The sequence below is a fragment of the Accipiter gentilis genome, chromosome 1 (genome assembly GCF_929443795.1).
Source record: "Accipiter gentilis chromosome 1, bAccGen1.1, whole genome shotgun sequence".
Lineage (NCBI taxonomy): Eukaryota > Metazoa > Chordata > Aves > Accipitriformes > Accipitridae > Astur > Astur gentilis.
Window position 1 is genome coordinate 27,136,288 of NC_064880.1, and position 15,284 is coordinate 27,151,571.

At 36.7% G+C, this 15,284-nt stretch overlaps 1 protein-coding gene across 7 annotated transcripts in view; it reads right to left on the bottom strand.

Annotated features, from left to right (window-relative positions):
• Positions 1–565: 565 nt before the first annotated feature.
• Positions 566–15,284, bottom strand: part of NBEAL1 (neurobeachin like 1) — a 91,604-nt gene continuing 76,885 nt past the window's right edge. For 3 of the 7 annotated variants that reach the window (XM_049799564.1, XM_049799545.1, XM_049799555.1), the window contains 7 exons: positions 14,810–14,982; positions 14,258–14,352; positions 12,180–12,296; positions 11,347–11,508; positions 10,079–10,227; positions 9,131–9,360; positions 566–6,631 (listed from right to left, as the gene is read on the bottom strand). In XM_049799564.1, the coding sequence (XP_049655521.1) occupies positions 6,555–6,631; positions 9,131–9,360; positions 10,079–10,227; positions 11,347–11,508; positions 12,180–12,296; positions 14,258–14,352; positions 14,810–14,982 (1,003 nt within the window). In that variant the 3' untranslated portion in view covers positions 566–6,554. Of the gene's footprint in view, positions 6,632–9,130; positions 9,361–10,078; positions 10,228–11,346; positions 11,509–12,179; positions 12,337–14,257; positions 14,353–14,809; positions 14,983–15,284 lie in introns of those variants that run through there. The other 4 variants (XM_049799591.1, XM_049799581.1, XM_049799574.1 and 1 more) reach the window with 2 other exon arrangements.

Genomic DNA, 15,284 nt, shown 5'->3' on the forward strand with positions numbered 1-15,284 from the left:
TCAGACTCATGTTAAATTTATACAATGCTAATTATGTACAAAAGTGTGCATGTTAAAAATTGTCAGGTTACAAACTTGCAAATCCTAGAAAAGTGCAAAATTTTAAAACATCTTCTACCATGCTGTACAGAAAAAAAATCCATCATTAGCCAATATACACACTCTTAAAACATACTGATCAAAACAAAATAAGACATACAGTATACTCTTAAAGCACCCAGAAGGGAAGAAGATATTGCACAGAAGACTAACAGCAAGTTCATTACAGTGCCTGAAGGCTCATTTTTGAAAGTAGGTATTTCCAACACTCCTTAGACCTAACATTTAACTCTTAAGAAAAGGCATTTTTTGGCATTTAGAAATCCATTTGTAATCACATAATTGCACAATCTGTAAGAATTATCAGAAAATATGGTTAACTGTTGCTGTAAGGCCTTTGTTACCACTCCCTCATTAGCTTTAGTAAAAATGCATCAAGCAAACTGAGTAGCATCACAGCTTCCATCAAAACACTGACCAAAGGGAGGTAAGTCTTAAAAGCAGCATTTCTCTGATCTTATATTAAGCTGCTCCTGCATAGTGAAGGGTTGAATCAGAACATGTATTGCAAGTTTTCCTTGATTTTTTTTTTTTCCTCATGGCTTTCTTTAAGCAACAGCTCACAGCTATGTATGACTAAAGCAGTACTGTCAGGTGCAAGACTAAGTTTATTTTAAAAAGTTACTTCAAGGCAAAAAAATATGGCTCCCTCAAGAGGAAAATACTAACCAGATAGGAAGCTAAATAAACAAGTAGCCTTTAAGTTCAGTTAGATCTATGATATATATGTGGCTGGTTGTTTTATATTTCAATCTCAAAACACCTTAGCAGCTTTAAACCATGATCTATACTGACAATCATGGTTCTGGGACAAAAGGCATGTTATGAAATTGTGTCTGTGCCAAGTATAATCACAGACCTAAGCTCTGGAAACACTTGCCAGATTTCCCAAGTCCAATAGCTGAAAATAGAAAGAACACACAACTGGAGGAACTCTCTCCTGAAGAAAAGAAGTAAACCACCAATTTTATCTGGGCTGTTTGGGTAAATGGTAACTAAAAGAAAGACAACCCATTTTCTTCCACAGCTGCATAGCAAAACGTGAACAGAAACAGAACAAAGGGTACCTTTGATTAAACACTACAAGCAGTTCCTCACATATGGGGTGTTCAAGACTGCAGTAATATGAATAGCACTTGACTCAAACTGTGCAGAGCATGCTATGCTGCCACTCAGAGGTATTTCTGCATCCAGGCATCTGATAACTATAACAGTGAAGAAAGGGACAACAGTATTTTACCTTTTTTTTTTTTTTTTTTTTTAAATAAAACCCGCAGTACCTTTTCAGAAAATCTTTGCCTCCTTTAAAAGTATGTACTAACAAGGGCAATTAGTATTAATAAGGAAAATTTGGCTCCTTGGGATGGAAGGAAGGACATCTTCCAAACAATTCAGTTGAGTCTAACATTGGTATACAATGAACACACATGCATATGACTGCACAAAAACTATTACTCTCCCCAAAAGGAGACTACTAATGAGTGTCATGTTTACAGCTGAAACCAACATAGCTTTTAAACCAAAAAGCATGAAAAGCCCATTCTAGAAAGCACTGAAGCACATTCTTGAATTTCCACCCAATTAAATATAACCCTATGTAGTGCTTTCATCTAACAGTATTACGTCAGGCATTAGGTTCACATCAGGATATGCATTTATGTGTGTTTGGGGTTTTTTTGTTTGTTTGGGGTAGGGTTTTTTTTGTTTGTTTTTGGTTTTTTAATTCTTTGAAAGGAAAAAAAAAAATTCATAGCACCTAGCCTCAGCATCTAATCTAGCCAGCAAGATGCCTTTAACAGTGAAAGAGAGGAATGCCTTCAAGTGACAATACAGAGCAAGAGTCTACAGACTGTGAGTGTAGGAATGGAAGGAGGCTGACAGCTCCTCTACTCCCCTCCCTAGCTCTAAAGCTCCCTACCATACCATGATCTGTATTTAGATACACATTTTCAACTAAATACACATACATGGTAAAAGCTTTGTGAAACATTTGGTTGCTGTACATGTATTTTCTAATGATTTTGTTTATTAAGATTGGGAAAGACTTGCAAAGGAAAACAGGGAGGAGGGAGCCATGGTCTAGGGAAGTGAGGTATACAGCTTCCATTGACTAAGGCAAGAGTTAAAAGACCTACCTAATTATTGTGCATTAGAAATAAAAATAAATTTATTATTCCTGCAGGACTATCTTAAAGCAGACTGATGTAAGACTGCTACCGGTCCCATACAGAACTTTTACAGTGCAGAAACTTAGTTCTTTGCACTTCATTTAAAGGACACAGAAATACAACTTTGAAGAGGATTCTTATAAAGCAGCCAATTGACTAGACTATTTAAAGCCTGTAAAGACTTTGATAAACCTGTTTTGTGATAATATTCATGATGTAAGGTATACTGGAGGAAAAAAACTTGTTTATATCAGTGTTGCAGATGAGCAAAACAATTGTAACGTGTGTGTGTGTGGACATTACTGTTGGGGTTTTTTTCTTTTTTCTTTTTAAATCAAACAGGCTTCCTAAAGCCTAATTTCTACAATGTGTATTAACCATAAGGAGAAGTGCAGTTAGTTTAAGATTGGGATTAATCTTTTGTGCTGGTGTTGGTAAGGTACATGGATGACAGAAGACGTGGTTTCTAGGTATCCTATGAATGAGTATTAGATAACAAGTATATTGATATAGAATAGTTCGCATAAGTCAGATGCTAACTTGAACAGCAAACATTTCACTTTCTGAATGTTAATATAGTACAAAAACTGCACAGACTAGATGAGATTCTTCACTATAGATAAAAAGACAACTAAAAATACTATCAAGAATTATAAGTAAATTGATGAGAAATTTAACAAACATTTTACTTGAAATAAAGGAGTCTGAATATCATAACCTTTGGTATGCAAGTTCAAAACTGTGCTACAGAGAAGTTACTCAATACTGCTAACTACTTGATCTCATTTATATACAGGTATGAAAAGAGAGCCAGTTTTCAGTTTCTTTTAGATATACATATTTACGCTCCTACTTACTTACTCGGCTTCAAAGGTAAGCATATCTTAAACTGCGATAAATATCATTAGGGTTGTTCCAAAAATTAAATGTAAGAAGACACCACCAAGAAGGTCTTGACAAATTTAGTGTTGTGAAACAACTGTCACTTAAGAATTGTTTACTCTGAATTCCTAATCAGAATTATCTCATCTCACAGCTTTTCTTTTTACACTTAAATAAATCTTAGTTCAAAACCAAAGGAGAATCTTACTTCACCAATATGTATTGTTTTACATGAAAAACAAAATATGATCCTCAGCTTTATTGACTTGAGGAAATCAAAGAATTATGAAAGTCAGTTCACTAATTCAGTGCGCTGCATAACAGACTGCAATTCAACCAACCTGAACAGCTGATCAGAAAAATTATTTTCTACTTTAAAAAGACTTAAGTTAAAACCAAAAGACATAAAATACCAGCTAATACTCACACTTACCGCCTTTATCTTTTATCTAAAGCTGGTTTTAGATAAAGGCAAAGTTCAGACCTTCAAACCTATGGGGGTCTTTCCAGAGGGCCTCTGGCAAGAACACTAGGTATGTGATGGTGTATACCTCCCATCCTCAAGGACCAGATAAAAGATCAAAAGGCAACAGATGTTGCCATTCTGCATAGAGCATGAAGCAGCTCAGAGCTCACCTGTCCCCCTCATCATTCTGCTGCTGCTTTGTGCTGAGCACAAACTAGCCTCAAGTTTGACAACCAAGAACTGTCCACATTTAAACCTGTCCCAGATATTTGTGAAGATCATCTAATGCTTGTGATGCACTGAAATGATGGCATTCAAATGTCAAAGCTCATTGCCATAAACTTTCACCCCCAATTATTGCAACTACATTATATTTTACTTACACTGACACAGTGTATTCAGTATTCTTTAATATTAAACTACGAAAAACATTAATTCAATTGTTGTAGAAACACACCTAACCCACAGTAGGATGTTTTCAAACCCTTACGTAAATCCCTCCATGTAAGTGACAGAAAGAAAACTATGCTCTCACCAAACACTACAAAAGACCCATCTCAATTTTTCCACTTGATTCTGCTAGCCCAAAACATCGTAACTTCCTGCCCCCTTCCCCTGCAAGTAAACACTTAACCTCATATATGCATTTAAACAGAACATACATGCATACTTATAAAAAACCCATCAACTCAATGCCCCAAATGAGTTTTCTTCAACTTCCCATAACACAGAAAAATCTCACATTCTGAGCTGAAATTCTTCTGAACTACTCTCGAAAGGGCTCCCCTGAAATCCCTTCTTCATGAAATCATAATGGACAAACATACTTCACATTCTCATATACACTTAATACTTCCAGAGTATCCTTAGTATTCTTACTGGATAGGTAATTGATTTAAAATAGTATTTTTCACTTCTCTATAGCTTATTTGAAAATATGGGATGTGGTTTTTTTGCATACATGGAGTCTGAAAAAACCCACACCGCTCTACTTCCAGAAATTTAATGCTCTCTTGGCAAGTTACTCAGGGAAATAATTCTTATTTTCTCCTAACTTTCCAGACGATCCAGTCTGTCACAGTGATTAGTTAGAATATTGCAACTATGCATAGACCCACTTGTTCACTAGTCTGATTTATTATTTCATTTACAAAAGTTAAGAAAAAGCAACACAACTTTCTTTACACAGCACACTAATCAGTCATTGAGAGGGATTTTTTTCTTCCAGTAAAGAAATTGAGGAGGAGAAAACAGTTTTAATGAGACTAACAGAACTTGTAAAGATTATCCTTTTGTGGGCTAAGGAGGTATTACTATTTCTACAAAGTTAATAAATATTGTGCTAAAAGTTAATGAAATGAGATTATACACTATGGAGTTCCTCAGGTAGTTCAACAGCTCCCCAGCCACAGGAAATATCTGATAACATTTATAGGAGATACAACACACATTCATTTCCATAAATAAATAAAAATAACAAGAAAAGTGATGGTAGAGGGAAGAAAGGGGTAGCCAAAAGGGAACATACTAGCTAACAATCACTTATAGCTCTGCCTTACATCTATACTCCCCTTTCCCCATGGTATTTTCTCCTTTAATAGACATACATACATGTATATACATATATATACACAAACATACACACATATATACACATGCACACATATCTTTGCACGCCAGTCCAAAAACTCATACTTTTCCCTCAGCACCAACCTTTTCTAACAGGATGGGGTTTATCATTTAAATCATTAACATTATAAAAACACACTCTTCTATTATCACATATCACTAAACCAAAAAATTCAGTAATGGCTTCTCCAAAATATAGCATACAATCCATAAGTATTTTGTTGGATATAGTGCACATAAGGATCTGATATCTTCTTTTCCCAGGTCTTAAAGACATCTTGAAAATGGATACATTATCTGTTTCCCTGCTTGTTTTTACAGAAGAAACACATATGGCTAACAACTGGTTTGGTGAACACCAAGCCAAGAAACAAACAGGTGCTATTTAATTAAACTGTGCTGCAATGTTGTTTAAATGATTTTGCAGTGGAAATTTATCTTTTTTTCATAGAGGTTGCCTTACTAATGAAGCAGATTGATCTTTGACCAATATACATACTGATTCTTCCTCTGTATTTCTTCAAGATATTAAATATATTATGGGATTTCTTGGTGTGAGTCTTAGTCTACTTAACAATATAAATAATTTTCAGCAGCAAGTATTTCCTACCTCCTTCAGCTCCATTGAAGTTATTCATGTCTGTACTTTAAACAATTTCTGATAATCAAGTAGTGCAACACAGATGTTCCTTGCAGAACAGCCTAAAACTGGAACTACACAAAAGAAGATAGCAATAGCCATTTACAGGAACAAATTGCAATAAATTGTTCATTGGGCCAAAAAACATATTGAAAAGGTCATAACTGTCAGCTATCCCAATTTTTAATCTGACTACTGCAACTGCCAGAATTTTAATTTACTGTTGGGGAATTACAATGCTGTCGAATCAAAGCCAAATACCTTCTTTGTAATCAAGGAGCATCTGGCCATATTCAGCTTTAAATCAAATGCTACTTATCTTAAATTCAATTAGCAAGCTTGGGTTTGGAGGTTTGGGGGCGAGGGGGGGTTTGGTGTTGATTTTTTTTTCTTTCCTTTTTTTCTGAAAAACAGTTTTAGCAGCTATTTAGAGAGGGATTCTGCTGTGACGGAGTCAACACAGTTAAGAAAAAATATGCAAGCAAGCTAACTTGCATGAGTACATATGCTTGTTACTATACCTCTACCATAGGTTCTTCTTCAACAGACTTAATAATCAAGTCCCTGAAAGTTGAGATATACATTTAAAGTGACCAAAAGATTAAACACGTTTCTGGAATCCATGAGAGAAGGAAGAAGCAGCAATCACTTGGAATCTTGAGTGTTATATTCAGTCTCTCCTGATGAAATCTGGCTGAGCCGTTTGCTTGATCCCCACAGCTTTCGGGAAAGCTGACCTGAGCGCATCTGTTTAAAAGTAATTCAGAGAAACAAAAGGAGGGGGAAGGGATAAGGTGGATAAATTAAAAAGGAATTCAGACACTGATTCTGGTGAAATGCAGACACTACAATGTACTGCATAAACAAAAGTTACACCAACAAAAATTATTTGAAAACAAACCAAAAAGTTACACTTAGGGATGATTCTTGGGACTGACAAAAAACAACAGACAAAACACTAATCACGGTCTTCTCTGATTTTGAACAGTTAAAGGAATACTGCCAAGTAATGCATACTTAATACTTAACCTACTTCAAATAGCTTAGAAACAGTGTTTAAATTGCTATTCTGATAGAAAGGGGGAAAAAAAAAAAAAAAAAAAAAAAAGAGGTGAATGTCAAGCAAAAATGGACCAAATTAGAAGAAAGGACATTTTATTTTAGAGATTTCAAACAGAAATTGCTAGAAGTGAAAAGGAAAAGATAACCAAAATGCAGCGCAGTGATGGCAGAATGAAGGAAAGACAGAAAGGTTATCTCCTGGTGTCAAATTTATGCAGTCTTCCAAAGGTCCTGGGTGAAGTGCTCAGAATAAAATTTAAACCAGAAAAAATTCATACTGAATATTCTGCAAGTAAAGACAGATAACAAGCAACCAGAGGCCATATTAAATCCAGCATCTGGTAGGTCTGTAATCTGACAACAATTTGTAAGAAACTGTTTTAATTTACTCCTTAAGTACAAGGCTTTATGATTGGCCAGTAGCGATCAGCTTGGCAGCTGATTAGGTTATGAAATCCCTTGCTGTTTAATAAACAAGATGCATGCCTTAACAGCACAAGTTTGAGAACAGTTCCCAGCAGTTAGTACTACAAATTAAGCATGCTTAAGAACTGCATCATCACAGCAGCAGTGTTTTCTAGAAAAGGCACAGTGCTGACAGGGATTAACACTAACAGGTGACAATCCCCCAGACTTCTGCAACATCCCAAACAGCTAAGTAATTATTAAAAATACAAAAACATTTATTATACTTCACTTCATACTGGATACTGTCAATGCAGAAACACTAAAGGCCAATCTTAATACCAAGCAGCATTTCACTTTATGCACAATAAAGAAGGTCAGTTTCTCTCCTTATCCTAAGGATCAGTATCACCACTGAAAGCCAGAACTACAACACTGTCTTCTGTATAAAATTCTAGTAATTAATATATTCCTTCCAAACTACAAATAAATCAATCAACAAATAAATACCCCACATAAACATGCTTTTCAAATATACTGATTGATACCATATAGAAAACTAGAAAATCTGGGACATAATGCTGCTTCTTATATGTTTGTGTTTTTTTAAAAAAATCTATTTACATGGATATTAAGTTTGCAGATCATCTGAATTATGAACAGAAAACCCTGAAAAAAAGGTCATTGGAAAGCCTCTACATTCATAAAAGGGATCCAGTCTTTGAAACAACACTTTCTCCATCGTTAGAAAAATAGATGTGATTAAGAACTGAAAAAAAAAAAAAGAGAACAAAAAGCCTTCAGTCTAATGATACACATAAATTTCAGCCTACAAAAGATCTTTTCTATGGAACAGGAAGCTTAGAAATGACAGTGACTTTAAAATTGCTGTTACAAATATATGTTTAACCACATCGTAAGCAGCTCTACAGTAGGAAAAAGCTGTCCAACTGGAAGTCAGTGAAAACCTCCCCTCCCCATCAGCTGCAAGCAAAATCAGACTACCATTGTGTGAAGCCTGTTTCAAATATTAAACTATGTATCTCCTAGCTAAAACATTTTAAAATACTGGCAAATAAAGTCACTCTGTTTTCACAATTAAAATATAAAATTAAGACACACTTTTCTGGCATGTACTAAAGGTCATGCAGAAGTGATAATCACATTTTCAAATAAATATACTGCAGCACAACAGAGATCGGGTTATAGAGAGAAGCAGGTTTAAGCTAACTCAAGTACTTTGAAAGTCATGACAAGATGTACTTAAAGCAAAACCTGTTTTGCACAAGAAAAATTGGGCATAGCTATTTGACAGATGGATGCTCTGTATTTGATATTGCATATGCAGTACCAACAAGTTTATATTCACCATATGGAGCACAGAGCATATTGGGAACCTACACAAGTAATTCTTTGTGCACTGCAATTAGAGAATCTTAACAGAAAGAAGTAATGTATTTTTTCCCCAATGTCAGTCAACGCATATTAAAAAGTATCTGACAGAAACCATAAAAAAAAAGGTAGCTTGCTCTCTTTCGTTTCCGATTTTCTTCTGGAAAATGATTTCGTCAAGAAGTGGCTGACAACACTATCATGTTCAGAAAAAGCTACTATGACTGTGCTTATTCAGATGTGAGTGATAAAGTCTGGAAGTTAGTCCAGCTGAGCTTCCCATCTGCGATCCCTATATACTTTTTATTCTTAATGAGAAATTTCAGTAGAGCCGTCTCAAGAGTTATTTCTTTCCCACTGAAAACTGAAACTTGCTCTTAAATTTACCCTGCCATAGAGGAGACCTCTTGCTCAACTGGAAAGCAGAAATAAGTGAACTTCCCACTGTTCGGTAGAAAAAGTTCTTGATGGTAGGTTTTACCTCTGCTGGCTTGCCAACACCAACGATAATCAACTTGCCGTCCTCCAAGCCAACAAGGATGTGGCTATATTCTTTGGTGACAGAAATGCAATGAATTGGCAGTCGCATGGCTAAGGGGGAGATGCTCAGACTCAGGCTGAAATGAATAAAAACCACATAGAGAAAGCACATCATGTATTTGCACACACTACAAAGAATCACACTGCAGTTGAAATCGCTGTCCACGGGAGGCACTATAAAACAGTTTCTCAAGGATCCAGTTTGCAATTTCAATTATTGTGAACTCCTAAGGAATGATCTAATCGTAACCCAGAATAGAGCTCCAATAACAAGATAAGGCATGGATGGTTAAGTCAGTAAATTAAGTCATTTTCACTGAAGAACAGTAACATTAGTCTCACAACCGCCTAAGTGACAAAGATCACTCCCATTCTGAGGAGCAATGGAGCTCTACAGAACATAGCAGTAAGTGAAGTTTAAAACTCAGTGCAGAACTACATGAGGCTTCATCCTGCAGTTGCTGAGCTTGTCACTGCTCAGTTACTGCTGAGCCAATGACTAATCGGACATGGGGACAACTACAGCTTGCAGATGTCAGACACAGCTCTTTCTAAATTGTGTCAGTTCTAGGTGTATAATTGGGATAAATGCCTGGGGAAAGAGGGGTCTGGTACAACATCTCATTTTTCTTTTCTCCCTGTCTTAGTTCCCCCTAAAATAGTTTCTTCAGGAACACAGAAAAAAAGCAATGGCTACCACTTACAGCACCAAGCAAAGTCCATATTACACAGCCACTTCTCAATAAGCCTTTATATTTGCATCTCAATAATAAACTATTGATGGTGGTACATTACCTGTAAAGATCCCGTATGGAAAGAAATCCCTGTAAGCTGCCCATCACGATATACTCGCCAGTCACACATATATCTGACACTTCCTCCTTCAGAGTCTCAGAACACAGGTATTTTCCATTGACAGAATAGAGATGTAATGCATTCTTATCCTGAATAGATAAAAAATAAATCTGTCATAGAGGATTGACTGGATTAAGAGTGTATTATTTGTATTTTTAGCTCACTAACAGGAGCTAACTTGGGCAATAACCCACATATAACATTGCTGACAACAGTTCCCTTGTTGAATGACACAGGAGTACCGAGTCTATATGCAATGTGTATGTATACCAGGTCCTGTATGGAAATTTTTGAAGTTATTCCTTGTTACTTCTTGATAACATGGTAACATCTTACCTACCCATCTAACCAATTCCAAATTTTCTGGAAACATCCATGGATTTAATGGACAGGTCCCTTTTTTATAAGGGTTTTTGTTAAGTAAAAAGAAAGGGAGCACTCTTATCGTCAGCCCTGCTGCCATACTCCTGCCCACCCCAAATTGAAAAGCAGACGGAAACAAGTATATTTCCACAGAGCTAGATCTAGAAGCATTTTCTGGACAAGGCAATGAATTTTTGATGGATTAAAGACACAGCTAACATGACCACCTTAAGTTCTTCCAGCCTGACAACACCTTGGTCTCTTCTCTCCCCATCTTCCCAATGCAGCTAGCATGCCTACATCCAATAAAATTGTCTTCCAAGAAATTTCCCATGCTCATAGAAAACATAACAGCTCTATCCTTATATTAAAGCATCTACACAGTTACACAAGAGACAGAATAAGCTACACTGTCCAATCCAAACTAGCTATCTCTCCAATCCAAAACTAAGGAACATCAGTGTAGTCACTAGGCATCTTGCACCCAGAACTTAACTGCTCCCCTTATAAGCCTCTGCTTCTGCACACAGTGGAACTTGTTTTCCCTAGTCTTCCATTTCAAAGCAGCTCTTCCAGCTGAATCTTCCAGGAAGATTCAATAGGGCATGCTTGGGCATCTTCCTTGCAGGTGTCTGGACATTTTCATGAAACTTACAGGAGCACAGTATATCTGTGATTTATCTTTTAATCAAATTTCATTCAAATTGGCTAGCAAAATGTAAAAAAAATAAGGAAACAGACACAGCATGCTCAAAAAGCCTTATTACTTTAGGAAATAAGGCTAGATACATTTATGATTAAAGTCTTCAGCAAAAGAAACAGAAATATTCCATGAACCTAAGTACCTTAAGAGTAGTCTTTCCTTCTATGCTGGTGTGGACAACTATATGGCCTTCCCAGGACACAGCCAAATTTGGAACAGTCAGGAGGAGGGAACTCTCACAAGGTGGTCGCAAAGTCCTCACGTACTGACCTTTCCGAATAGTGCGGACAATAACGGTCCCATCCTGCAGTAACCAAATTTAGGTAAGTTGTTACTCAGCAGGTAAGTTACCGCAACACACAGAAAGAATATTTAAATACAGAGGGAGTATTTTAAAAGCACTTAAATCCTTAACTGGAGATCAAGACTCCTGAGCATTAGAAACTCTACATGAAGCCTTCCCCTCAAGGCCATACACTATAAGCATATGAAAAAACAAATGCAAACAGGGCACAAGGGGATGGATAGGCAGCAAATCAGCCATTTTATAGGTCACATTTATGAGTAGGCATTATGAGCAGTACAGAGTCAGAGTTCAGCAGCCTGCCAGTGTAGTATAGTAAGGTAGAGCATGAGTAAGCCGCACAGAACCTTCAAGGTTAAGGAAGCAGGGAAGAAACTGTCACAGAACTTCTATGAGAAGTTTAAGATCCCCACATAAGTGCACACGTGTTAAAGCTCATCTGTGCAGAATAACACAACATGGTAGCTGAGGCCTAAGCTGTGCAGAGCAGTTTGAGACAGCCTGATTTAAGCAGGCAATAAGGGAGGTGACACATATCTTCTTGATGCTCAAGGCTGAAGAAAAAAATCATGAAATAGTCACATTTTTTGTATTATTCTTAATCAACTTCAAACATGCTCTATGGTTTGAGTAGAGAAGAGGCAAAGAAGGAAAAGTATGAGGATGCTTACCTTGGATCCTGACACTGCCATATCCAGTTCAGTGCTGATGCTAACACTCGAAACTTCATCAGTATGCCCATAAAGGATCTGTAACGGCTTAGGTGCCAGGCCTACAGGCACTCCTCCCTGAGAGTAACAAAAAGTGCAATGACACATTCTCTTGCAGCTGAAGGACAAACAAAAAATAAATTTCTGGTATCTTCAGTATCAGTTGTGAAGATGTATATTTGACATAGGCCAAAACCAAGGGCATAACTCACCCATTCCAATTTCAATTTATTGCCTTTTATGTCAGCAGCCCTATTTACTGAAATCACAAGAATGAATGAATATACAGTTACAATGTGGATGTGAAAAACAGAGTTACTTAGTTGACTTGTTTCTGTTCCTTCAGATGTCCAGGTGTGCAAGGACCACAGTCAACAGTCCTAACAGGAGCTGTTCACCCACCCATCCACCCACTTATTCTTCACCTGTGTATCTGGGCTTGTTCAGTTCTTACAGTTTACCCTAGAATTAAGCACTATCTTCACAGCCAAGCTTAAAGAAGCTGAAAGCTATTTTGCTTAATATTACAGCAACTCTTCCATTTTCTAAGAAAAAGTAAGGAAATAATCCTTCTCAGTAACTACCAGTAGTATCATATGCAAAGAAAAACTTGCAATAACGCTCATTAAAAATAGTAATTTTCCCACATGACTACAGGGTGTCAAAACTGTTCAGTACTTTTGTTCCAGTGAGTGTACTGTCAGCATATACAGACTTATTTTCAAACCAGTTCTAAGGTAAGACCTGTGCTTAGAGAGAAGGTACAGTAAAGAGTTCTGCAGAGAACTCTCTATTCCCATTTCTGTGATAGAAATTTGACTGCCAACCAAGCCCTGAAAGCCTGAAGCATGCAGAAATGCAGAACCAAGTGTCAAAATGCAGAGCTGGGAAAGAAGGTGACAATGCAGAGCAGACAAGTAGAATGGAAGTGAGAGTATGCAGTCCATTGCTGCCACTTTGTAAAGACCAAGATAAAACTCACAAGAAGAATTTACCATACATACAATATCATTTAGGTATCCATTAAATAAAAAAAATCATTAAAAATCTTAAGAAAAAGCAATTAGAAACAAAGATAATCGCCAGAGGATGACTTATTTAACTCACACTGAAAAGATAAATACACTAAAAAATTTCCAACATTTATCGTTGCTTGAGACAAAAAAATACTGCTGTGAGCACTAAGGTTTCACCTTTTTGACCACACACCATTGGTACAAAGTACTTCTTGAAAGAATTATAAATACTCTCACCATAAAAACAGCTTCCTCAAAAACACATGCAGTTATGCACCACTTCACTGGTTTACTGTGCTGACTTTAGTTTAATGATAAGAAGATGACCTGACCAAATGTACTGTCCATAACATGACAGCTCCCCCCTGCAGTTAATCCTACTTGTATATCTGTAATGCAGCAATCTGAAATGAACATTTTAAAATGCATAACAATGGAAATGGCCTCACATTTTGAGTGCAAGTACACACATGCATCACACAACCACTTTCATTGTGTGAAAGCACAAGACCAATATTAAAGAATTCTAAAACACCAGCGTAAATCCAGGTAACAGACTAGTGTTGTCTTTGCTAACTCCTAGTGCAGTCATCAGTGCTTCCCACAGAGGAAACACAATGTCATAATGCAACTACTGGAGTGAACAGCAGCCTAGAAATGTAAAAATCCTCAACTATAAACATTGTTCTGACTAATTCCAGTAGTCTCAAGCAGCTCTCTCTTCTTCTGCTCTTCCATCTATACAATGGGGGATAATATTTGCCTATCCTGAAAATAATCTATGAAATCTTTAAGATTGCCTCTGAAATACTGTGGTTCAGCTATATAGTAACCAATGTGTATAGTGAATATTTCAAACACAGAAGACAACAGGAGTAACAAAATTACTAAGCTAATCAATTTTAGTGGACTATCTTCCCTACAAATCTGAAAGAAAAGAAATCAATAAACCATCACAGCAAAACATGGAAGCACAAAAAAGCATTCAGCAACTGCTTCTCAGAGTATGCCTAAATAACCTACCTGCTGAACTATTTGCCATATCATACAGGTAGTATCTCTGGAGCCTGAAATCAAATGAATTCCACAGTAGTCTATTGCCAAGCAGGTCACAATATCTAGATAAAGGAAAGAAACCAGGTAGTTATCACATAGATATTTAAGACTAATTTCCCACAGAGTGACAACGTGCATGCAGTATGTCAACAATGTATCCTGATTTGCAGTCAGCATGAAATGTTCCACTGTGATAAGGGCTGATGAGACTGTATTAAACAATGAAGTCATTGTACAGCCAGGTGTACCAACCTGACTTAATCAGCTTTGCTACCTAAAAACAGCAGTCAAGCCTTATTTTGAAACTACATTAAACCATCACTACAATGACTAAAAAGCCATGCTCAAGTATTTACGTAAAATCACAGTTCAAGTATTCTTCTATTCTTACGCTGCCATTCCTTTATAACTGCTATGCTTGTCTGCCCAAGTGCACTGGCTATAATTCTTTCCAAAAAGACCAAACATCAAGGAACAATACATAAAACCTTTCATTTCACAATATAAAGAGTTACTAACCCATGTGCCTGATGTGCTGTCCAATCAGCTTGCCTTTTGTAAGAGATGTCACTCTGATGCTATTGTCCCAGTGTCCTCCACTAAAGAGCAGTTTTGCATCATGGGATACTGCAAACAACTTAGAGGTGATCTCCAGCCCTGGTGCAAAAGGACCACTCATGTTGCGTTGTGTTCTGTAGGCAAATGATGAGCAGGTAAGAGTAATCTTAGTCCAAAGCAATGTATTTTGCACTTCCTATATCCTTCAAAATTAATAAGAAATTCCATCTATAGAAGAGGCTATATCTAAAAAAAAATAATAGGTGAAATTCTGACCCCCTGATAACCATGACAAAACTCCCACTGCCATCAGCAAGTGGAAGGAAGATTTCACCTTAGATCTTTTCAGTGTTTTATGCAATTTGATTCTGTATGGACAACTTATGTCCCTACTAAGTATTGTAACATTAAAAAAAAAAAGGAATCTTCTGAAAAC